At 41.4% G+C, this 25601-nt stretch overlaps 1 protein-coding gene across 8 annotated transcripts in view; it reads left to right on the forward strand.

Annotated features, from left to right (window-relative positions):
- The window catches only part of INPP4A (inositol polyphosphate-4-phosphatase type I A), a 149458-nt gene that overhangs the window by 78742 nt on the left and 45115 nt on the right, over positions 1-25601 (forward strand). For 5 of the 8 annotated variants that reach the window (XM_073664894.1, XM_073664893.1, XM_073664897.1 and 2 more), the window contains 11 exons: positions 817-933; positions 2493-2572; positions 5036-5147; positions 8422-8512; positions 11180-11327; positions 12088-12218; positions 14833-14937; positions 17008-17116; positions 18791-18808; positions 20550-20733; positions 22014-22232. In XM_073664894.1, coding sequence (XP_073520995.1) covers positions 817-933; positions 2493-2572; positions 5036-5147; positions 8422-8512; positions 11180-11327; positions 12088-12218; positions 14833-14937; positions 17008-17116; positions 18791-18808; positions 20550-20733; positions 22014-22232 — 1314 coding nt within the window. The remainder of the gene's footprint in view (positions 1-816; positions 934-2492; positions 2573-5035; positions 5148-8421; positions 8513-11179; positions 11328-12087; positions 12219-14832; positions 14938-17007; positions 17117-18790; positions 18809-20549; positions 20734-22013; positions 22233-25601) is intronic. The other 3 variants (XM_073664896.1, XM_073664903.1, XM_073664913.1) reach the window with 1 other exon arrangement.

Below are 25601 nucleotides of genomic sequence, written 5' to 3' on the forward strand. Positions count from 1 at the left end.
CAGGCTGCAAATCAAGTGTCGGGGAGTGATTACAGCACGCTCACAATATACTACTGAGCAGTGATTGTAACCGATCCCTGCACCGCCCCTATGACTGGAAGCGAGCGGCTTCAGGGAGGGTATAAGTTAATTTTCTCCCTGTGGCTGCTGCTCCAGTAAGAAAGGCAGGCATGATTATCCAGCTATTTCTTTACTTGACCTATTCCCTTTAAATGCAGCTGTCATAGATTGATGTGGTATCTAAGTGGTTAAACATCAATGATCTGAGCTAACTCTGATTGCTGCTGTTTTAGGTAGGTGTCAGCTCCATACACCTGTAACCGACATGTGACATACAGGTACTTCAAGTGTTGGTGAAGGGACTAATGTAACCAGTGTGTATTATGAAATTTGTTGACAGATCTGCTATAAAGTCACCCCGTAGCATGTGATCTTCTATCTAAAGACTGGGGGTGCTGCTTACATTCAGGTATTAATTTACTTCTCTGCACTTAAAATGACTAACATTGTCCTGACACTACTTATGGTTATATTAATAGAGGAGAGCTGTTCTGTTACTAGCTGGCAGGTTATTATAGAAGTTACGCCATAATGTCTCTTGCCTGGCACAGTGTCTCTCATTTGTAACACGAGCTTAAAAGTCAGACACAATTGTGGTATTGTGCCCTACAAGGCAAGTAATTCCTTTGGATCCTCTGTAAAATGTAACAGATATTGCTGCCATTATCTGAGTGTGTTTGCAACAAATCGAAATAGTTTCCTTGACTGCAGAAGAAGGAAAATTAACCAATTGTTTGAATTTTATTTCTCTTGCAGGGGACAAGTAATCCAATATTTCTTAGCAGCATTGCCTTCTTCCAGGACTCTCTTATAAATCAGATGACGCAGATTAAGCTGTCTGTGTACGATGTCAAAGACAGATCTCAGGGAACTGTAAGTGTTTTACATCATTTTTTATTTTAGAAAATTAAATTAAAAAGGGGCAGAAATAAGTTAAACAGTTTTATGAAGGCTCATCTGCGTATAGCATTTTGTATTAGGGACCAGCAGCATGAGTATTAATATATTTGTATCAGACTTTCTCCTTGTTTCCACAGTGTTAATTTTCATAGTAAGTCTATAGAGCATAGACAAATCCAATTTCCATGAGTTTCCTGCAGAATACAGTACATAGAATTATGACTGTAAAAAAGGATTGATGGTCCAAATACCCAGCCATACTTTTTGCAGGGATCCACTATAGGTCATTTGTGTCTGCTAGGAACGATTCCATCCTGATCTGTCATATCTGTAACAGAGCCTCTAAAAATCCAAAACTTACCTTACCCTTGATCTTTTCATCTTCTTGTTTTAGATTATGACCCCTTGTAAAATGTCCTGACCTGAACTTCCTTTAAACCCTTAGCTTGCTTCTCTTTGCCTTCTTTCTTCCAGGGAATAGACATTGAGTTCTCCCTCGTCTTTTCTAGCATGTTTTTATTGAACACTGAATGAAACACCACTGGAAAGATTTATGAGTCTTTTCCTAATGGCTGGTGTTGATAGAATCATAGTATGTTAGAGTTGGAAGGGACCTCCGGGGTCATCGTGTCCAACAGGGCTGTGGAGTCGGTAAGCCAAACCTCCAACTCTTCAATTTCCATGATACTGACTCCACAACTCCGACTCCCTCATACATGGCTCATGTTTAAGTGATAAATTTATGGTATCACAGATTCATCTCAGCTAAAAGTCTAGACCCTTAGATCAGGAATAGGACAGACATTTATAGGACATTTCATAACTTTCCCAAATTCTTATGAAAAAATATTCCCCACAAACTGCATTGAACTACTGTACCCAATTTATTATTTTAGGAGTTGGAGTCGGTCCATTTTATTCCGACTCCACCAAAATGGACACAAACTGCACAGCCCTGGTGTCCAACACCCCTGCTCAATGCAAGATTCACTAAACCATCTTGGACAGATGTCAAACCAATATACTGCAAATTACCAATATCATCAATATTTTACTACAAATTACAATTGGTCCACTCTTTTTTAATTTATTTGGAGCATTTTATGACTCTTATCAGCCCTCCCTCCTACCATTCCCCTCTGCATGCAGAGACGTTGATTGACAGTGGTCTCAGACTACTCCGGTGACCGCAGGCAAGGAGCGCATGGACACATACATATAGCATTTATGGCTAAAACTGTGTATTAGAAAGCTGATAAAGTGCTCCTAATACCTTGTAGAGGCTAATCCTGATGACAGGTTGCTTTTATAGAGTTGATATTGACTTTCAGGCTTCCTAGCTCGAATATGTGACACTACAGTTCATGTCCTCTTCCTCTGAAGTGGCTATATGGAGGAACGTGACATGGCAGTTGTCATGTTGGCAGCTGATACATTTGGGAGTGTATTATAACATAATGTTGATGTACAGTAAAGTAACCTTGAACTTTAAAATATGCTGTAAGTAATATTCTTGTCTTCTTTCCATGCAGATGTACTTGCTGGGCTCAGGAAAGTTTATAGTGAAAGATTTGCTGCAAGAGAAAAACCACAGGTTACATTTGCCATTATGGTCAGTGTTAACTTTCTGATACTATGTACTTCTACATGACGTATATAGGTTTTTGCTATGAAATCTGAGAGCAGCATGATGTGGGTGCAGAGACCCTGACTCCAGCGATGTATCACTTGGGCTGTGTTCCTACGATGAGTTTGTTGTGAGTTTGTGACCCTGCGTATTTTTGCTGCTTAAAAAATGCATAATTGTACCGTTCCAGCAAAGTGGATGGGATTTATAGAAATCTCCTGCCTACTGTGCTTTTTTTTTACTGACCTGCGGTGTGTGTTTCACATTTGCACCATGTCAATTTGTATTGCCGGCACACTGAATTTAATGTGCGGATTTCCCCCACAGAATTGCAATGGATTGTGCAAAATTGCATAAAATCCATATGTAAAAAGCGCATGTGCAGTTTTAGTGCGTTTCTGTGCTGAAAAGATACTAAAAATGCATGGAATCCACACATGAAGTTTTGTCAAAGTCAAATACTAGGAAGTATCAAAAACAAAGCAGTTTTATTTAAAACATGACACACCAACAAGAGATAAAAATCACAATGTGAAAAAACACAATAAAATGCATTAAAAAAATCAATGAAAAAAAAAATGCAAGTAACCGAATTTACCTAATAGGTGCAAAAATCTGCAGCATCAAATGCTTATCATGGGAGCGTAGCCTTAATGGGCTGCTTGGAGTTTTGGTAAAATCCCTGTTTTATCTGCTGCAGATCTAGCAGTGCTCTGAATGCTGAGCTCTGTATAACCCCGCCCACATCACTGATTAGCAACTTTCTGTGTACACTGTGCATAGTCAGAAAGCTGCCAGTCAGTGATGGGGCTGGGGTTATATAGAGCTCATGAATATGGAGGACTACATGGCAGCAGGTTTACTTACTTACAAGCAGCCCAGTATGTAAGTGACAACAATTGCTGGAGTCAAGGTCTCTTTCTCTACATTATGCTGCTCTCAGATTAGGTATCAAAAACCTGGTGACAGATTCCTTTAAAGGGAACCTCTCATGTCCTTTTTAGCATGTAAACTGTTCTCAATGCATCACTAACACATTTTTTCATTAAAATTGTCACTAATATCATGTGCAAAAAGCACTTTATATAGTTAGATTGTACTTGCTCGTTTAGTCATAGGGGTGTGCTTCATTTCATTCAGTCACGCTTGTTGCCACCCACGTAATTTGAATGATGTTCCCAGGGTTGCGCCTACATCACTCAAATACGCTTTGAAAGATCCTGCGCTGGCGCAGTGTCGATTATGGAGCCGCGCTTGCGCAGTGACTAATATGGAGCTGCGCTTGCGCAGTGTCGATTATGGAGCCGCACTTGTGCAGTGTCGATTGTGGAGCCGCACTTGTGCAGTGTCGATTGTGGAGCCGCACTTGCGCAGTGTCGATTGTGGAGCCGCACTTGTGCAGTGTCGATTATGGAGCCGCACTTGTGCAGTGTCGATTGTGGAGCCGCACTTGTGCAGTGTCGATTGTGGAGCCGCACTTGCGCAGTGTCGATTGTGGAGCCGCACTTGCGCAGTGTCGATTGTGGAGCCGCGCTTGCGCAGTGCCGATCGTGGAGCCGCGCTTGCGCAGTGTCGATCGTGGAGCCGTGCTTGCGCAGTGTCGATCGTGGAGCCGCGCTTGCGCAATGTCGATCGTGGAGCCGCGCTTGCGCAGTGTCGACCGTGGAGCCGCGCTTGCGCAGTGTCGATCGTGGAGCCGCGCTTGCGCAGTGTCGATCGTGGAGCCGCGCTTGCGCAGTGTCGATCATGGAGCCGAGCTTGCGCAGTGTCGATCTGGGAGCTGTTCAGCAATTGACTGACGCAATTGAATCAATGGATGAAAAACGCAGCAAAAACGTACAAAGAATTGACATGCTGCAGATTTCCTTTTATGATTTGCTATGTGTTTAAAATTACAGATCATGTGCACAGCACTTCAGGATTCTTATTGACTATGCTGGCATAAGGATTCCCTAGTGTTTTTGGGCCAATTCCGCTTGGAAAAAATGCCTATGTAGAAGACCAATGTTGCATATGTACATTAGACCCAACTCATTATTGTATTTCTGTTTTTTGGGTGTTTTTAGCCTATTTTTGATTTGCACCAAATTCTTTAGATTTGTACTTTTTTAAATCATAAATAAAGAGCATTTGTTATTTTGTGCAAAATTCATTAGCTATGTGTGGCATTTTGAAAAATTTGGTGCGAAAAAAGTCAGTGAATACCACAAGATAAAATATAAGAAAAGTGATTTGTAAAAAAATAAATGCAAATATTGAACGATGAATTAGTCCATAGTGTGTGGTACATAAAGAGTATAAAGGAGACAAAAATCCTATATTGTTACAATGACGTTCTAAACGTAGAAGTAACCGGAAAAGCTGACAAACAATGTATGTGAGCAGTACATACTTATTCTTGTTAATGATGGATCCTACTGAATATAAAGTCTGTTTTCTTCTCTACAGGTCTACTGAGCAACAGCGTATTGGCAATATTACGGTAATAGGCTGGCAAATGGAGGAGAAAGTTGACCAGCAAGCGCCTGTGTCCAGATCATCAGATACTGTTAATGGGAGAGTAAGTACTGATAATAACACTTTTAAGATCAGATTTTCAAGCGAACGCTGGAGTTCTTTGACATTGTAGAGGCCGAATCATTAGTTGTCTGTTCCTGTAAATAGATTTTTCTTTATGGATCAGTAAACCAAGTATCATGTTTCCCCAACTATGGTAAAGGGAACCTGTCATGTCACCAAATGCTGTTAACCTGCAGATATAGGGCCAATATGCAGGTAAACAGCGTTAAAATACTTCCTGTCCGCCTTACTGCAAGCATGTCTACTGGGAAGGGGGGAAAATGAACTTTGTTCCTCCTGAGAGATTCCGGGTTTCAGTCGTAGAGGCGCGGTCGATGCAGCTTCAGTCACTGCTCAGTACACAGTGAGTGGCGGCTGTATGCGCTCCCGACACTGACTGGCAGCCGGCTAAGCAGTGTATCTGTGAAGAGTGAGCTGTCAATCAAAGTGCGCCCATGACTGAAATCCAGTGGCTCTCCTAGTAGATCGCACTTTCGGTAAGGCGGCCAAACAAAATTGAAACTATATTAATTACAGATTAACCTCATATTTGCAGGTTACTAGCATTTGGGGACATTACAGGTTACCTTTAAGGGCATGTGCACATGTTAAGTATTTTTGAAGAAAAGAAAGGATTGGAGTAATCATAAACCACAAGAACTTAATAATAAAATATGAAAATTGTATTTAAACAATTTAATTAAAAACAGTCAAACAGCAGAGTATCAATGTGTCATCGATAAGGAGGAAACACACACATAGACCCACTGAGTCAATCCTATAAGATGTATCCTGATAATGTATGAAATACACTGAGCCTATCTGCCCAAACACCATAGAATGTATAAGGTCAAGTGGCCACAGATAGGGAAAGGCAAAGTATGCTTACCGATAGTGGGAAAAGGAGAGACCAGAGAGAGTCCTGTCGGCACTACCCTGACACGCGTTTTGCGGTCAACCTTCTCAAGGGGACACCTCTTTTAGTCGTCCAATCCTTTCTTTTCTTCAAAAATATGCTATCTGGAGTACTCCACCGCATAATCTTGTGGTGTTATTTGGGGGGACACTAGACGCCAGTCCCTGACCCATTTATGAATATGTGTTGGGATATTTTTGTACTACACGTTAAATATTTGTTGCGTCTTTGTCACATTTTTTTCCGTGCAGTTTTGTCAATTTTTTTCTTAGTTTTATAGCCTGTCATCCTATCAGGTTATATAAAGTCTGTTTTATTATAAAAAAAAAAAAAGAGCGCATGGCCACTTCCGATTCTCTTATTTATTCTGTGCAGAAGGATAGGTATACTCCTCTAGCAGATAGCAGCTGGTACCCCTCATTCATCCCTACTGTGGTAGTCCCAGATGATGGATCCTAAATTATCTACATATTTACTGCAGAAAGAAATATTTTTTTAGAAGATATTAAGTGTAATGTATTTCTGTTATATTTCTGACCAGCCAAATTCATGCACCGTTGCGTTATACTTCTAGGATAACTCTTTATATTTATGGAAACTTGTTATTAATTAAAATATTTAATTGGACTCCTATCTATCAATGTGATTTATAGATGTAATCAATTTAACCAGTTCAAGACTGGGCCATTTATCGCCATTCATGACAAGGCCATTTTTTTCAGATGTTTTCATACGTGCAGTTTAAAGAGCTATACATTTTTTTTCTCACTTGGGTATTCAAGTAATTTTTTGCGTTTTTTTTCGGTTTACATGAGGTTTAATTTTTATGTCACTGTCATGTTATTTTTTTATCCTGATATTGGGCAATATCGATAGGAAAATAAGTGTCTGTTTTTCCAATTTTTTTTTTATGACCACGAAGGGCCACTGAAATACATTTAAACATTTGTTCCCCATTCTGTAACAATTATTTTTATATATCCCAACAAGTTTTTTTTTTGTGTTTTTTTTTGCAGGCATAGGCTAGTAAATGTGATTTGGTTTGACAGTGGTATTGTTATATATTTTTTTACCTGCTATATTTTATTAACTTAATCATTTTTTTTTTCATTTATTTTATACATTGTGCCTCCCATAAGGTCATAAAAGACCTTTGGGGGCATCTCCATATAGAAAATGTGTTTTAATCTTTTTTTGCCCTTGTAACTGGGGCTGGTATACTAGTGGTCCACGACAAAACATGTAGACATGTCCAGTTTTGATGTGAGTCAAGGATCAAAGCTGACAATGCAAGTCAATGGGTCCATGAAAAAAAATCAGACGGCACTCAGAAACCATCCGTGTGCTGTCCAAAAAGCTTCAGAACCCTCCTTCAGTTTTATTTTTGCATTAGAGAAAAACTACTAAAACACTGATGCTAAAATCTAACATGCTTACCAAGTATCGCCGGAAAAATGGTAAAGTAGTATCGAAATAGAAAAATAGCTCACAGAAAAAATACTACAATAAAAACATGAAATTTATTAGCTATGAGTATTGAGTTTTGAATATTTAATATTTATTCACAGGAGATAACATTTATCCATTAGAGATTACATGGCTCTGTTAATGAGATTTGTCCCCAATGAAAGTGACATTGTTAGAGAAACTGTTCCAGGCTTGTACTATATTTGTCGCTATATTAGTCTATCTTAACATCCTATATCACCAACTGTGGTTGTTCATTATAATAACCTGAATATCAATTCTAGCCGTGGTTATTTGTTGGCTCCTATTCCCCTTTAAATGTGGCATATTATTTTGTGGTTGCCAATAGGGCTGACTAGGGTCTAACTAGGGCCAGCCATCGTGGAGCTTGGTCGCCACTTGCGTATTTAGGGTGTCAACCTCCGTGGCTAGGTAGGGTACAGTTCCCCATCAGGGCTTTATAGGGCACAATAGTATCAATATTTTTATTACTTCACACCTTTTTCCCATAAAGGGGTCTAGGACATACTTGGACGATTATATAGATTTTATTTAGCTTTACCCTGTATACATTTTTTAATGCATATCTAATAAATTTCATGTTTTCATTGTAGTATTTTTTTCTGTGAGCGTACAAACTTGCCAAACACTGATAAAAATCTGATCCAAAAGATTAATGAACATCGGTCATTTTTTTTGCTTTCTCAAAAAATCACTGATATTTAAATGAGGTCTTATATGGCCAGCGGGTCCTGCTGAAGCTGGCGGGTTTGGCTGATTTCTATGTATTCTGATGTCATGTACTGGGTGTGCCGCAAAGATTAAGCATTTCTAGACTAATTGATTTTCCGAGGTTTTATATTCACAGGTGTGCTTATTTTTTTTTTTTCAGACGATAATTCCCGTTGATGAAAGTTTAACAGAATCTTTAGGGATTCGCTCAAAATATGCATCACTAAGAAAAGATACATTATTAAAATCAGGTAAGCACATAGGTTTCTAAAGTTCTCTCTTACACTAACCTGAAAATGAAGGTTGTATGGGCATTGTTCTCCCAGATGTCTACACTTACTGTAAAGCTATCCGTCTAAACAGAAGCTTGCCAACTCTTCAAAGCAACATAATACCTCGGACATAGAATACCTGCTATTAGGGAAGAACGCTCATAAATACATCTGAACCGACCTCCTCATAAGTCTAGCTTGGCTAGCACCACTTCTGCTAGTCTAGCTATTAAGCGATCCATGTCTTGTTTCCTACAGTACATTGACTCCCTCGGCTTTAGACCCTATCTCCACTATCCCATATTTTATAGATCCCAATTACCCTGATGTGTTTAACTTATGGCCCCATCTGCCTAGCTATAATATCTCCCAATTCTTATCTAACAAAATATCTATGATGGACTCTTGGCCAGAAGAAGCTACTCGCCGCCTTTATAGCTTCCTACAGCGAAATCATGCCTCTCGCATCCTGACTCTTTTTAAAACAAAATTTCGAAATGTCAGACATTGGTCCTATCTTGGTCTGATCTCGAAACTTCCTTTCCCTGTCTCCAAAGGGATCTCCAAAATATATTACCATTTGACTTCACCAACCAACTCTTATAAATTGACGTTTCTTATTAAACATCAACCTATCTGATGCTGATACAAAGTCCATTCTATCTAACTCACATGGTTTCTCCAGTTGCATACTTTTGCAAGAAAATTCCTATAAATTACTATCACGATGGTACAGGACTCCTATTACACCACTTAGGTTTAACATAGTCCAACCTATGTTGGCGATGTGATAAGCACAAAGGCACGCTTTCTCATATCTTTTGATTCTGCCCCAAAGTAAAACCGTTCTGGGCGGAGATAGAATTCGGATTCATTAAACATACTCTAACCCCTGCGGAAATCCTACTATCTGGGGCTAGGCCTGCAAAATATTTCAAATTTAAAATTGCTCTTTTGTTAGGAGCTGCAAAACACTTAATCCCCTACACTGAAACAAGTAACCCCTCCTTCCAAATCAGACTGGATAAATACAATCCACCTATTACATCGCCTTGAAGAATTCATTAGCTGGGAATCCCATACCCACTTAGAATTTCTCAAAATTTGGACACCATGGACTAACAAATCCCAAATTCCACCGCACCAAAATGGACATTCCGCATAATCACATCCCCCCTAATCCATTTTGCCTCCCATTCCTCCTCCCCTCTCTCTTTTCACCAAATGGTACCGTACTGTGATCTCAATTGTTATCCACTTCTTGTTTTCTCTAATAGTTGTATTCTGTTTCAGCCAAATTTTTTTTATCTTTGACAATCCAGACTATTCTACCTATCGTTATTTGTTAATTACTTCTAGATACTGTTATTTTTGTTTGTACCATGACCTCACTTTTTCACCAAATGATTGAAATTTTATATTACTCAATCTTTTTGCTGTATGTTGTTTACTATTCAATAAATAAAGAATTATTTTAAAACATACAGGTTGCATGGCTTCTCCTATGGACTAACATGCAACATGCAAACATAATTTACTCATCTTCCCTTGAGTTGGTTCATATTGGTACATGCATTTAATTCATCATGAGCAGCTAATAAAGGCGACTTAGCTCCCATAATGCAATGGAAACAGGTATAGGTATAATTTAATGCACACTAACAGGGCTACCTAACCCCTTGTATACAGCACTCTTGACCTGTCTAATAGGGTTTGCCCACTACCTGGACAACCCTTTTTTTAAATGAAGCAGTCTCTCTTGTAAAACCAAGATAGCATATACTCACTTCCCTCCCTGACGCTGTTGCAGTGTTATTGGTGCCGGGTTTCCTGGGGCTTGCATGACTTTATTATGCCATGCGAGCCCTGCAGCCAATCAGCAGTCACTGATGGACTGCTGTGCTCTGACGTCTTCCACTTGTCTGAGGCTCGTCCATAGAAAGTGAGAGCACAGCACTAGTGATGAGCGAGCATGCTCGTTGCTTGAGATTTCCGCGCATGCTCAGGCGAGCACCTATTATCTTCAGCGTGCTTGGGGGTTAAGTTTTCGTCGCTCCATGAACATGATTTGCGACTGTTTGACAGCTTTAATATATGTGAGGAATGCCTGTTTTTCCAGCATGCTCGATCATCACTACACAGCACCCAATAGCAGTCACTGATTGGCTGCAGGGCTCACATGGCTTAACCATGTTACTCGAGCCCCAAGATATCCAGCAATTATATCGCTGGAATGACAAAGTTGTGGCAGGTGAATATATATTATTTTTATTTTACAATGGGACTCCTTTATTTAAAAAAGGGTTGGCCAAGTAATGGACAGCCCCTTTAAAATTGTTTAATACCATTTTATCTTTAGGACCAATCGGGGGTGTATTACTTTCTTAGCTGAATAGTTGTTGTTCTTACAATATACATACTACATTTTTTTTACATTATTTGAACAGAATACAAAAAACCCACTGTGGCTATCTCTGTTTCAGCCAAATCTCACACAGCGTATCTGTCTATCTAATATATTTTTCTAATCTGCTTGTTTTAGTTGTCGCATGTTTAAACCTCTGGATGAAAATTTCCCAGTACAATACATTTCCTGAGTAATAAGGCATTTTACTAAATAATATTTTTCCGTCTTCTTCATTCCAGTGTTTGGTGGTGCAATTTGTCGTATGTACCGTTTTCCTACAACAGACGGAAATCACCTACGCATATTAGAGCAAATGGCTGAGAGTGTCCTCTCCTTGAACATACCTAGACAATTTGTTAAGCTCCTTCTTGAAGAGGATGCAGCAAGGTGAAGTATATGTGACTGCCTGCACAAGCATACAAAAAATCACTACATTGTTGGCTGCCAGTGGGGGAAGGAGACTGATTAAGGTTAGAGCCTGCCCATGTGAAAAAAATTTGCAGCAGCACCATGGGGGGGGGGATACATAAAGGGATATAAATGGGCAATATTAACCCATTGTGTAGGTGCACCGCACTGGGCAAAGCATGCTTCTGGGGCTGAAAGAATTGTGAACTTTCTACTGTTCATACTGGAGGGAGATCAAAAACCCAAAAGTGTTGTTCGATTACCACATTTTCCGTAACTGACTGCGGTTAATTGCATCCTATAGAACTTGCAACATTCATCCTGGAAATGCTTTTTCTCATATCAGATAAAAATATGTAAATTTACAGCATTAACCCACAGTGCCCATGGAAAATTGGGATTGTATGTATTCTTAGATATTACAAACACTTGACCAGGCCGGTTTCCTGCCCCTGTATGAAGGGTGCTGGCTCACTGCCTCATTGATTAGCTAAGCCAGCCCCCTTCTCTTTAATGCCTTATTCACAAGGCGCTGACTAAGCTATTGTACTGGATTAGTCGTCCATCCTCTTTTTTCCTGTACACAGAGGGGGAGGAAACAATGTAGTAAAGCAGGGGCCAATGCTGACATTTCAATATCACGGCAGCTTTTTTAAATGAAAATATGTTATTAAGTTTAGCTTTACATTAAGTTGCTGTTTCTCTTATAATGAGATTTTCCCAATCTTGTCTTGCACAGGGTGTGCGAACTTGAGGAACTGGGGGAATTGTCTCCATGCTGGGAGAACCTGCGTCGACAGATAGTAACTCAGTATCAGACGATTATTCTGACATACCAGGATAATATGACTAATCTTCATCAGTACAAAGGTCAGCTGAAGAAATTTACCATCAGACTTTAGAGTCTTGGTTCTTTTTTTGTATAATGCATAACCACTGCAAATAGTCCTTTTTTTCCCACTGAAGTCATGGTCTGTGTAGAAGTGACTTAATAGAATTTATGTTTCCAAGCCATGGTATTGTATCAGGGAAATGTTATGTTAAAATAAGGAGCAGAAATATGAAAAGTAAATAAAGCTTGATCATCATGTAATGTAACGATCTACTTTCTTATATACTTTTACTTTCAGCTCCTTATTATGTTCAAGATCTGTGCTTGTTGTCAGTGAATGGAAACATTCTGGTTTACATCAATGTCCTGAAAACCTGTACAGTCTATGGCATTTTACCATTGTTTTCAGTCCAGGATAAATACTACCAAATGTTTCCAGTTAATATGTATTGCCCAGTAGTCTGTATGCCAGTAGTTGTACTACAGAGGATCGCCTACACTGACGTACTGTCTGGTAGATCTAAGTATTGCATTTGGGCATAGAGAATATGGATGTAAATAGGAATATTTTCATTCACTGACAGAAAGCTGAGATTTTCAGAATGATGATGGACTAAAAATCAAAATATATTAGATTATTGTAGAATCTTTCATTTTTCAATGAATCGGGGTTACCCCGGTCCATATGCTTTTATGTGATGAACGAGCCTCTAACAAGCTGCGTGTTACCGAGGCTCGCCATGTAATTGCTACTGCTACAGCCATTGAAGGGGATAAGATCAGGTGACAACAAATTCCCCCTGCAAAATGATCAGTTTACTGGAGATTTTAGGAGTTGTATCACTAGCAGTAAGCCGATTGCTTCAGTGCCTCCCATATTTAAGGGCATGTCTTTGATGAGATATCTTCTTTAGCTTGCTTAAAGGGAACCTGTCACTAGGTTTTTGCCATTTACTTTGAGAATCGCATAATGTAGAGACAGAGATACTGATTCCAGCGCTCTGTCACTTATTGGGCTGCTTCCTGTAGTTTTAATAAAATTACAGTTTTATCAGCAGATTATCACTAGAGGACAAGTAAACCTGCTGCCAGGTAGACCTCCATATTCACGAGCTCTGTATTATCCCACCCTCACCACTGATGCACAATGTACACAGAGAACATTCTCTCAACCATTCAGAGAACTAATAGATCTGCAGCATATATAACAGTGATTTTATAAAAATCTACAGCAAGCAGCCCAATTAGTAACACATAGCTGTAATCAGGGTCTCTGTCTCTACATTATGCTGCTCTGAGTAGGTGGCAAAACCTGGTGACCGACTCCCTTTGACCAGTTTACCACCTTGGACATATGAGTACGTCCAAGGTCGCATCCCCCTCTTTGGCTCCGGCGCTGAGCCTGCACTTTTGAAGCCCTGCTGTGTGTAGCACAAGCGATTAAATGATCGTAGCTTCTAGTCTCCCATGGAGACTATTGAAGCCGGTAAAATATAAAAAAACTGTTTTTAAAAATATTAAAAACATGGAAAAAATATAAAAGTTCAAATCGCCCCACTTTCGCCCCATTCAAAATAAAACAATAAAAAAATCAAATATACACACATTTGGTATCGCCGCGTTCAGGATCGCACGATCTATCAATATAAAAAAAGAATTAAATGGATCGGTAAACGGCGTAATGAGATAAAAAAGAACAAAACACCAGAATTAGATCGTATCTACCCCAAAATTGTAACAATAAAAATGTCAGCTCGGTGCGCAAAAAATAAGCCCTCACCTGGCCCCAGATCCCAAAAAATGGAGACGCTACAGGTCTCGGAAAATGGCGCCATTTTTTGTTGTTGGAAACTTTGGATTTTTTTTTCACCACTTAAATAAAAAAGAACCTATACATGTTTGGTAGCTACGAACTCGTAATGGCCTGGAGAATAATAATGGCAGGTCAGTTTTAGCATTTAGTGAACATGGTAAAGAAATAAACAAAAAACAATTGTGAAATTGCACTTTTTTTGCAATTTCACCGCACTTTGATTTTTTTTTTCCCGTTTTTCAGTACATAATATGGTAAAACCAATGGGGTGTCGATCAAAAGTGCAACTTGTCCTGCAAAAAACAAGATCTCACATGGCCAAGTTGACTGAAAAATAAAAAAGTTATGGCTCTGGGAAAACAGGGAGCAAAAATCTAAAACGGAAAAACCCAAAGTAGCGAAGGGGTTAAGCAAGTTAAAGAGACTGTCTCATTTAGGGTAGGAAAAACCTGGTGACAGATTCCCTTTATATCTGGAATTGCTTTGAAAATAAAAATAACAGAGGTAACTAAGAGTCACTGTATCTGACGTGTGACTATTGCACCCTCTCCTGGCATGCTTTTCCAGAAATCTAAGTCTACCTATACACCTCACATAACTGTCAGGTGAAAACAAGGACAATTTTGCATTTACTGTTCTAAGTAATATATTAATATGAATGTGTATGTCAAATTTCAAGTACTGTACTATGGTCTAAGGGGTAACGTCTCTCCTTGTGGAGATTGACATGACAAGCCTGGCATGTCAGAGTGAGGAGACTTAAAAGCCATGCATGCTCCTCTGGGAAATTAAATTTTCTCTTCATAAGTACTATACTATGAAATTATTTTGTTTTCTAGGTGTGTCTTTTAAAGCAAGTAGCTTAAAAGCAGACAAGAAACTAGAGTTCGTTCCTACCAATTTACACATTCAAAGAATGAGAGTTCAGGATGAATCCACATCAGGTATTGCTTTCATATATAATGTAACTAGTACTTAAAAAAAAAAAAAATCTTCTTTACACCAGAGCGTTATGTAGAGAGTGACTGCTTTCAAGCTGCATTTTTTTTCATGCGTTGAACAGCGCTTAGTCTCTGCTCTTCCCACTGCCCTGTAATGGTGGCGAGTGGGGTAATGGGGTTGGGGTTCACGTCAGCCTTGTATTGGCGGCTGACGTGAAGCCCAGGTTAGTAATGGAGGGGGTCTATAAGACGCCCCCATTACTAACTGCGTATTAAAATGGTCGCCGCCTTTTCAATAAAATTACGGCCAGAATAAAGTATTTTAATGAAATAAAAAACACACGGTTTTTAATTATTTTTTTTATTGCACGGGTCCGCGAAGCCATTGATCTCCTGAAAAAAAGTAAAATAACAAACAACCATATTCCTCACCTGTCCGCCGTCAACGACGCAGTCCACGTACCGCCAACGAGTGCCCCACGACGATCCTTGTCACGTCTACAGCAGTGACACCAGCAATCATGATGTCACTGCTGTAAATGACAGCACTGTTTACTGACAGGGGTGTAAAATCACCCCTGTCAGTGTACATGCTGCTGCAGGAGTTCACTGGGGTTCATCAGCTGAAGATCAGGTGATCAGCCCCAGTGAGCTCTCACCGCCATCACCCTGGGAACTTTCTTCTGAAGGTTCCCACGGTGAGGTCACGTGACTGATCAGCTGATCGCTGACATCACCGCAGGTCCTGGCAGCTCAGTACACTGCAGGGAGCGAGCCCGCTCCCCGCAGTATGACGCCGGGAGGAGAGGATCGCCGTCGGGGATCAGGACACCGGGAGGTGCTGGACAGGTGAGTATGGAGATTTTTTTATTTACTTTCTTTTTTCTTTTTTTTACACAGCGTGGTAGCTGGCTTGGCTGGGAAGACTACTGCTGCTCCCAGCCACGCCGCTCCCGCTGTTATCAGCGGGAGCGGCGGCCTGATGAGAGGCGTTGTAGTCCTCCTCTCCAACCCAGGTACCACCCGCACCGCGTTTCCGCCGTGAATTTGCTGCCATTGACTTTAATTGAAACGTAGCAAATCCACATATACCTGCGGGTTTGCTGCGATTCAATGCAAGTCAATGGGCGCAAATTTGCGGCAGAAACGCCCGCAAAAGGGTCCTGCTGCGTTTTTTAACGCAATGCGAATCCGGAGTGGAAATGTCCGCATCATGTGCACAGATTAGCATTGCCATACCTGGCACCCACGCAAACACGGGGAGAACATACAAACTCCTTGCAGATGTTGTCCTTGGTGGGATTTGAACCCAGAACCCCAGTGCTGCAAGGCTGCAGTGCTAACCACTGAGCCACCGTCCTGCCCATAATGTTTACTGCACGTTTCCAAGGTGACAGGCCACTCCTGCTGTTTCGCAGAAGTGGCCAAACATGCACAGTTGCTTCAATGTAGTTTATACTAAGACCTTTGAAGCGCAGATGTATCCCGGGCACTTCATTACAGCCCTATTCCTTTATATACCCACAGTAGCCTAGAAGCCATTCTACAGTACTGTCCACCTCCCGACCACGAAAATGCTGCTGGTCTGAACTTTCACTCGATCAGTAACGCCCTTTTCCCCAACAACCAGGCACTTTCTCTTGAAGATGTATGTTGAGAAAACCCCTTCAAGCCTGATGCCAGAAAATGTCTCATATCTTGTGATAAATCTACATCTGCTTATATCTCACATTGACTTCAGTTTCTGACTATATAGTACAGTCCATAATAAAACACATATATTAAGAGGTATGTGCCAGTTAATAATCTTTGTGCAATTTACTGTGACAATAAATCTGACCCAATATTTCGTTATATGGCACTAACCAGTTACTTTGGCCTAATAGAATGTAATGGGGTGAGATGGGAAACCACATGCAATTAAAAGAGAAACTGTGGGCAAAATGTGCTACGCTCAGGGCCGGCACTTGGCATAACACAGTGTATCAGTTACCAGTTTTGACCGTTTTTTTTTTTTTATACAATAACTTACATTTAAAAAGAATACTAAACCTCATAAACTTTTGACTTCAGATCAGAACTATGATATAGTCACTATAGGAGCTCCAGCTGCACATTGCCAAGGTTTTAAGTCTGGTGGATTGCGGAAGATGTTACACAAGTTTGAAGACGCAAAGAAAAAGTAAGCAAGGGTTTAATTACATCACTGATCTATTTATTACTTATAATTTTGTTTATCATAATCAGCCATGTGCTGCCTTTTCGACTAGATCTTTTCTAATAACAAGCTTAAAGTATCATTAATTACCTTTAATTCAGTTCTGCCATTCAGTCTGATATTGGGTGACACAATTGCAAAAGCATCCGTATGAGGCCTTAAAAGGGTTGTCCCACAATTACAATATCTCTCTGGTGGGACCTCCACGACTTTCATGAACTTGGATCATAGATCCCCTTTTTACATCAAGCCTTGTTTTCATATGTGATCTGCTTCTTCATTCACTGTCTGGAGCATAGGCACTTACTGTATGTGACCAGACCCATTCATCTAGGCACAATATTATCCATGGAGGCCACTGATGGGCTTGGTTACATGACCCTCCTTCAGGAGCCATGTTCTGGACTGGAGATTTGTACAGTCAGTGAATTAGACTGTAAAAACAAGGAGACTGCACAAAGTGTGGATCCAGTAATAACATTATATTGGTAACTAGATTACAGGTCCACGTCCTGTATTTCTAAAGATGATTAAATGTGGCAAACCACTTAATAAAATATGATCCTTATCAGACCTCTGCATCTTTCCATGCCCAATGTCAGATCAGCTGGTAGAATGGAATTATACAGACTCTTTAAATCATTATATTTGACTAGATTTGAAGCTATTGCGGAACAGCCTTGATAATTATAAGCAATTGAATCTACTATTTGTATGCTTAATATGGCTCACAAAACCTTACAAAAGACTGTCTATATTATGTACAACCCTGTCCACTCGCACGGTTACGTTTCCAACTTGGAATCCCCTTCTATTAGCCAGATCAAATAGCCACTATGAAGGACCGCTCTCACCAAGTTCTCACCATGAGAAGATGGTCTGCCCAAAACATGTCTCTGGCATGTGCCACTGTATGCCCGTGTGTTCCATACGCCTGCCACTAATTTCCGTTAGAAAAAAAAAAAGATTTTGGCATACAGTGTTTTTGAAAAGCATAGTTGAATAAGCATTTTAATTAGCGTTGAACAAAATGTTTTACAGGATCATGTGGCGCTTTGCCATGTAATGATGTTGTGGGGCCTTCTAATCAGAAGAGGCATCTTGAATGCCATTCGAAGTAGATGGTTCACATTGGCCCTGGACCAGGATCCTGCGAATCTTTTTTGCTCCCTTATAAATTCAATACAGTTTAGACCAATATATACTGATGTATCCTGGCCAGACATGTCCCATAATGATTCAGCACAAGGTTGGCTGCTCCTTTCCTGTGGGCATGTTACGTATATATGTCAATACATGTTCATCCAGAACATGGTGTGAACCTAGCTTGCCCAATCGTCCATTCCAGACACAACCGGTGGCAATATCAGCTGGTTGTCGATGGTTTTAAGGGTCTGATTTGAGCACCCGAGTGGATTTCATCAGAGAAGCCATTATTATCTGTTTACCTAGTTTTTTGCCCATAGTTTCAATTTAAATAAAAAAGATGGTAATATTTGGTGCCAGGTTAAGGCTCTACTGAAGCCCACATGTGTCCCCCATGGAGCCCTACCCAAAAATGCAGCTGTTTTCATAAGCTTTTAAAGAAAGAAAACGTTTTTGATCTAATTTTACGCTTTGTTTCTTGGCTCCTTATAGCAGTTATGAGGAAAGTTGGTGAGTTGGCTTTGCAGCATCCATGACACCATATTTGTTTTTCCATGCATTTTGTAATACAGTCTGTGGTTTTGTGTGGATGTTCCCATTATTGCATTGTGGTGCTTTCTTTTAAATACACTTTTCTGTCCTTCTAGCTATTAGAATGGGCAGAGGAACCCAAAATGCTATTGCTGCTTCTCTCTATAGCCACACCTGGGCATGGGATATTCTCCTGCATAATTTCCTGTGCTTTTAGATGCTTCTAGAAAAGGCCGGGTTTATTTTTAAGCATGTACCTGTCATGCCAATTACATTTTAGACATAGATCCTTTTTATATTTAAGTAATGTAGTATAGTCTTCTTCAGTACCACGTTAGGAGTGTAGTTTGTTTTTTGGAATTGTTGCAATTCATATAATCTGTTTATCAGTAAATTATTTCTTTTGCACCATTTTTACTGAAACCATTAAGGTAAAGTGATTTCTACTTGTCAATCAATTAAAATCTACAGAAGTGTTGTAGTATTTCAATGGAATCTGTCACTGGGGTTTTGCTACTCATATTGAGTAGCAAAACCCCAATGACAGATTCTATTGAAATACTGCAGCATGCAGCCCAGTAAGTGACACATCACTGTAATCATGGCGTCTGTCTCCACATGATTCTGCTGTCAAATTAGGTGGCAAAAACTTGGTGATAGGTTCCCTAAAAGGAGTTGCACACCCTTGAGGAAATTTTTGGCAAGTCCTACTGCTTGCTAAATATTAATGATGTGTTATGTACACACTGATAGGATTCGGCTCCACTTGTCAGTTCCAGTAGTTGTCACATGGCCACAAGTATGTGATTTGCATAGTGGCGGTCACATGCCAATAATACGGCCACAGCCGCTTCTCAGTACAATCTATTAAGAGACTCTTCGGTACATGTCTGCAACTATGCAAATCACATGTTCGCATTCACATGACCACTGTTAGAACCAGCAAGTGGAGCCAAATCCTAGTGGTGTGTACATTGCACACCATTCGGATTCGTCCACAAATTTCCTCAGGGGTTGACAACCCCTTGAACGAAAATGTAGAGCTAAAATTAGTTACCTTTGCGCTTACCCAGGAGGCTTTAGGAATACATTAAAGGGATATTCCACCCATATCACTTATACATGGGATAGGTGATAATTGTTAGACCATCGATCTGACTTCTGTAACAAAGATAGAATTCGGGAACCCTTAACGCAATTCCAAATTCTCGCCTCCATTCTGTGATGGGAGGTCAGTGGGGGGTTTCAAGCTGTTGTAACACCAAAAATACTGTTACCATCGAGTAGATACTTCTAAATTATCTCCTTTGCTAAGGGCAAAATGGTCATGTAAATTAGTTATAATTATTTTTAACTATGTCGCTCTAGAGACTGTAAAATAAGGTATAAATGACTGTTGCAAGTAACACTGCATGCTGTATTCACAAGACCATTGCCTGATCTCTGCTTCTTATTCTTGCTGGATTTTTAGCAGATACATTGTACTTAATGCACTTTTCACTTGCACCCAATGATGAAACGTATTTGTGGTTCTGTTTTTATCCACGGCTTTTGTTCAGCATCTGTCATCTCGTGACAACATAAGATAAAGAATCATTGTCATGTACACCATGTCAAGCACTTTCCACTCGCTGTAACAGGTTTCACCATCAGTCGTATATATATTTATTCAGTGATTGGAGGTAATTTCTCCTTCCTCTATGTTGCCATTTATTTCCAGCACAACCGCCTGCCCTCAGTCCATAGTTTACATCCCACAAGATATCATTCGCGCCAAGGAGATCATTGCCCACATTAATACTTTGAAGACACAGGTCAGTTATTATGCAGAACGGCTCTCCAGGGCGGCAAAGGACCGATCGGCAAATGGTATTGAGAGGACGCTAGCTATTTTAGCAGATAAGGTAAGGCAACTTTTTCTGTTTGTATGTTACATTTTTAGATTAATAGACTAATACACATCTCTCCATATTATTATATCTTTTTTTGTTACAAATATTCCCAGTACCCTGCTGCTTTTATGTGTCTTGGGCTTTGTTCACATTTGCACTTTTTTGGGTGCATTTCTGTGAACCTGAGCATGATGGAAACTAAAGGTCCATTTCCATTAGTTGTTGTGCACCCTTTAATGACTGCCGATCTTCAACTTGTTTGCTGATCACTGGTTGTTTATTTGCCTGTTTAGCCAGACCGCACTTCAGTCCACATAGGCTGCCATTGTTCTCGGCAGCACAAGTGCTTTTTACACAGGACCATTGCGATGCCAAGAACAACGATTTTTAAGCTTCCTTAAAAATGATTTAATTTAACGAACAAGTAGGAACCATTGGCTGACATTTCACTAGACAATCTCTCACGTGAAGAAGGACCTACATGAGCTTGAGATATTTGCTGTTCTCAAAGTATTTTATCAGATTTGGCACATTTAAAAAAAAATGTAAGCCTAGGGGGGTGTATTTGCTCATACATTGTATCTGTTCCTGTGTGTATGAGCGCAAATTGAAAGCGAGTCATTCCGGGCAATTTTACATTATGAAGTAAGCACATCTCCACCTAGGGCACGAAGTTCCAAAATCCGTGGGTTGCATCTCAAGAAAAAGATCCTTTATGTAATATCCACCACCAGAAGAAGAAATATGTTCCTCCATGAGTCAACTGGAGCAAGATGAACCGGCATTGTCTTGACATAAATCCCTTGATTGCTTGGATTGCTCCAGTTTTAGCGCATGCATTGAAAGGGAGGTGGAGACTCCAGGGGAAAAAATCTTCTGCGCATGCGCCAATACTGAGTCAATCTGCATGATGTTCTCCGCATGAACCAAAGTGCACCAAGCTCCTATTTTACATATTACAAAAAAAGTTAATTTATTGAAAAGTAGCCAATGAATTTTGCCTTACCTTCTTAGAGCTAGCTGCTATACATAGAGATGTGCTTACTTTATGGCATCATTTTGCCTTGACAGACTTCCTTTAATTGTTCGCGCACACTCTGGTCAAGGGCAACTCCACTGACCTGAACAAGGGAGTCCAGGCATGGTATGTGGGCAGAGGATTTAAGGGAAGTATGATAGGTAGCTGGGAGAATAGTGTGGCTCAAGAATTTGCAATGTTCATCCTACGATCTAAAAATCCATAAGCCCTAATATCTTGCTGTATGACATTTTTTTCTTTTTATTGTGCCCAGACTAGACAGCTTGTCACTGTATGTGACTGCAAACTGTTAGCCAATGCAATACATGGACTTAATGCTGCGCGCCCAGATTACATAGCCTCCAAAGCCTCTCCTACATCAGGGGAGGCAGACCAAGTTGTGCTGAGGAATGACCAAGATACTCTAGTGGCAAGGTGGACTGGAAGAAACAGCAGATCATCTTTACAGGTGGATTGGCACGAGGAAGAATGGGTGAGAATCTGGTTTTACATAATAATTTCAACATTTTATTGATGTATTGTGCAACCTTAAAAATGACTTACAAGTTCTGAGAAATCCTCAAACACTGACATTAGCCAAAAGTCTTTTTTCAAATACATATTAGTAGAAAATCAGATTATTTCCCTGAGCAATACTTGGATGCAGGTTTCCCTTTCATTTTACCGGAATGAGCTCAAAATCTAGTTGCAATTCTCATATAAGATATATCAGCTTATTCTGAAGCATTTGACTGGTATATGGAGCTGTGTGTGGAGATCTGGCAGGATTCAGGGTGAACAGATCAATTTGACTGTTTTTACAATTTTGTTGAGTTGTCGGTCCATAGAACACAATAATAATAGATTTAGCTATTATTCTTATAAATTTGTCAAAAATGAATTCTGCCTGGTGAAATAATTCACCAATATATCCCAATGGGCAGAAAAATATCCCCAGTTAAAGGAGGAGGATATAGGTGACTGACAGGTTCATTTGCTAGAGGAAGACATAGCTGCTTCCAAAGGGTTAATCTGCTTGAGAATGACATAGCTTCTTCTAAAGAGTTATTCTGCCACAGGGGGAGGCAGCGGTTATAAGGGAGTAATCAGAGTGTCTCACTATATACAGAAAAAATAAAGGGAAGGCTGTTACACACTGAGGGGAAGGCTGTTACACACTGAGGGGTAGGCTGTTACACACTGAGGGGTAGGCTGTTACACACTGAGGGGTAGGCTGTTACACACTGAGGGGAAGGCTGTTACACACTGAGGGGTAGGCTGTTACACACTGAGGGGTAGGCTGTTACACACTGAGGGGTAGGCTGTTACACACTGAGGGGAAGGCTGTTACACACTGAGGGGAAGGCTGTTACACACTGAGGGGAAGGCTGTTACACACTGAGGGGAAGGCTGTTACACACTGAGGGGTAGGCTGTTATACACTGAGGGGAAGGCTGTTACACGCTGAGGGGAAGGCTGTTACACGCTGAGGGGAAGGCTGTTACACACTGAGGGGTAGGCTGTTACACACTGAGGGGAAGGCTGTTACACACTGAGGGGTAGGCTGTTACACACTGAGGGGTAGGCTGTTACACACTGAGGGGAAGGCTGTTACACACTGAGGGGTAGGCTGTTACACGCTGAGGGGAAGGCTGTTACACGCTGAGGGGAAGGCTGTTACACGCTGAGGGGAAGGCTGTTACACGCTGAGGGGAAGGCTGTTACACGCTGAGGGGAAGGCTGTTACACACTGAGGGGTAGGCTGTTACACACTGAGGGGTAGGCTGTTACACACTGAGGGGTAGGCTGTTACACACTGAGGGGTAGGCTGTTACACACTGAGGGGAAGGCTGTTACACACTGAGGGGTAGGCTGTTACACGCTGAGGGGAAGGCTGTTACACGCTGAGGGGAAGGCTGTTACACGCTGAGGGGAAGGCTGTTACACACTGAGGGGTAGGCTGTTACACACTGAGGGGTAGGCTGTTACACGCTGAGGGGAAGGCTGTTAGACTCTGAGGGGAAGGCTGTTACACGCTGAGGGGTAGGCTGTTACACACTGAGGGGAAGGCTGTTACACGCTGAGGGGAAGGCTGTTACACGCTGAGGGGAAGGCTGTTACACGCTGAGGGGAAGGCTGTTACACGCTGAGGGGTAGGCTGTTACACGCTGAGGGGTAGGCTGTTACACGCTGAGGGGAAGGCTGTTGCACACTGAGGGGAAGGCTGTTGCACACTGAGGGGAAGGCTGTTGCACGCTGAGGGGAAGGCTGTTGCACGCTGAGGGGAAGGCTGTTACACGCTGAGGGGAAGGCTGTTACACGCTGAGGGGAAGGCTGTTACACGCTGAGGGGAAGGCTGTTACACGCTGAGGGGAAGGCTGTTACACGCTGAGGGGAAGGCTGTTACACGCTGAGGGGAAGGCTGTTACACGCTGAGGGGAAGGCTGTTACACGCTGAGGGGAAGGCTGTTGCACGCTGAGGGGAAGGCTGTTACACGCTGAGGGGAAGGCTGTTACACGCTGAGGGGAAGGCTGTTACACGCTGAGGGGAAGGCTGTTACACGCTGAGGGGAAGGCTGTTACACGCTGAGGGGAAGGCTGTTACACGCTGAGGGGAAGGCTGTTACACGCTGAGGGGAAGGCTGTTACACGCTGAGGGGAAGGCTGTTACACGCTGAGGGGAAGGCTGTTACACGCTGAGGGGAAGGCTGTTACACGCTGAGGGGTAGGCTGTTGCACGCTGAGGGGAAGGCTGTTACACGCTGAGGGGAAGGCTGTTACACGCTGAGGGGAAGGCTGTTACACGCTGAGGGGAAGGCTGTTACACGCTGAGGGGTAGGCTGTTGCACGCTGAGGGGAAGGCTGTTGCACGCTGAGGGGAAGGCTGTTGCACGCTGAGGGGAAGGCTGTTGCACACTGAGGGGAAGGCTGTTACACACTGAGGGGAAGGCTGTTACACACTGAGGGGAAGGCTGTTGCAGGCTGTTGCTCCATAATTCACAGGAATCTATCTTACAATGCTTCCTATTATAATTACATGACATGAAACAGCAGCAGAACCGATCTGTGTTTTCACACTTAAAGCCTTTTTCCACAAAGTGGTATCTCCCAACACAGAAGCATTAAAGGGAATCTGTCACCCCCTGGGATGTTTTTACCTGGCATACAGGTAATAGAATGAATAAAATAGTCATACCTGTATGCCCATATCTGTGGTCTTGATGTGCAGAAATCGTCTTTTACTCCTGTATGCTACTGAAGTTACAGTGACTCGCCTGCGCAGAGGAACAATGAAGGCAATGCCCATTGCAAGGTGGAAAAGGTAGGTATAAGCGATTGCAAAGTGCAGGCGTGGGAATCCGGGGTCAGCAATACACGACACAGGGCAGTATGACGTTGATGAGAGGGGGGTGGTACGCAAATGAAGACCAGAGGCCGAGTTTTCTTCCAGGCACCGCACGCCCCAGAGCCTTGAAGAACTCATTAGTATACTAGAATAAAAGACGATTTCTGCAAATCAAGACCGCAGATATGGGCATACAGGTATGACTATTTTAACCATTCTATCATGTATGCCCATATTAATAGGTAAAAACGTCCCAGGGGGTGACAGATTCCCTTTTCAGTCTCACAGGGCTGTTAAGTCTAGCCTTTCTTTCTTAAAGCGCCACAGTTTTTATCACTAAATTAGAGATGATCATTTTTATTTTCCCTAATAAATGTATTTACAAAAAAAAAGGTTTTATAATTTTGTCTTCAATTTGTTCATGAGGCTTTCCATTTGGTGATGGGTTTCCTTCAAATCGAAGCTAACGTTATTTCTAAGGAATCTGCATCTGGCTGGACATACCCATGCAGAGGC

The sequence above is a fragment of the Phyllobates terribilis genome, unplaced genomic scaffold, assembly GCF_046119375.1.
Source record: "Phyllobates terribilis strain yellow unplaced genomic scaffold, ASM4611937v1 Scaffold_2__4_contigs__length_985480577, whole genome shotgun sequence".
In the NCBI taxonomy this organism is placed as follows: domain Eukaryota; kingdom Metazoa; phylum Chordata; class Amphibia; order Anura; family Dendrobatidae; genus Phyllobates; species Phyllobates terribilis.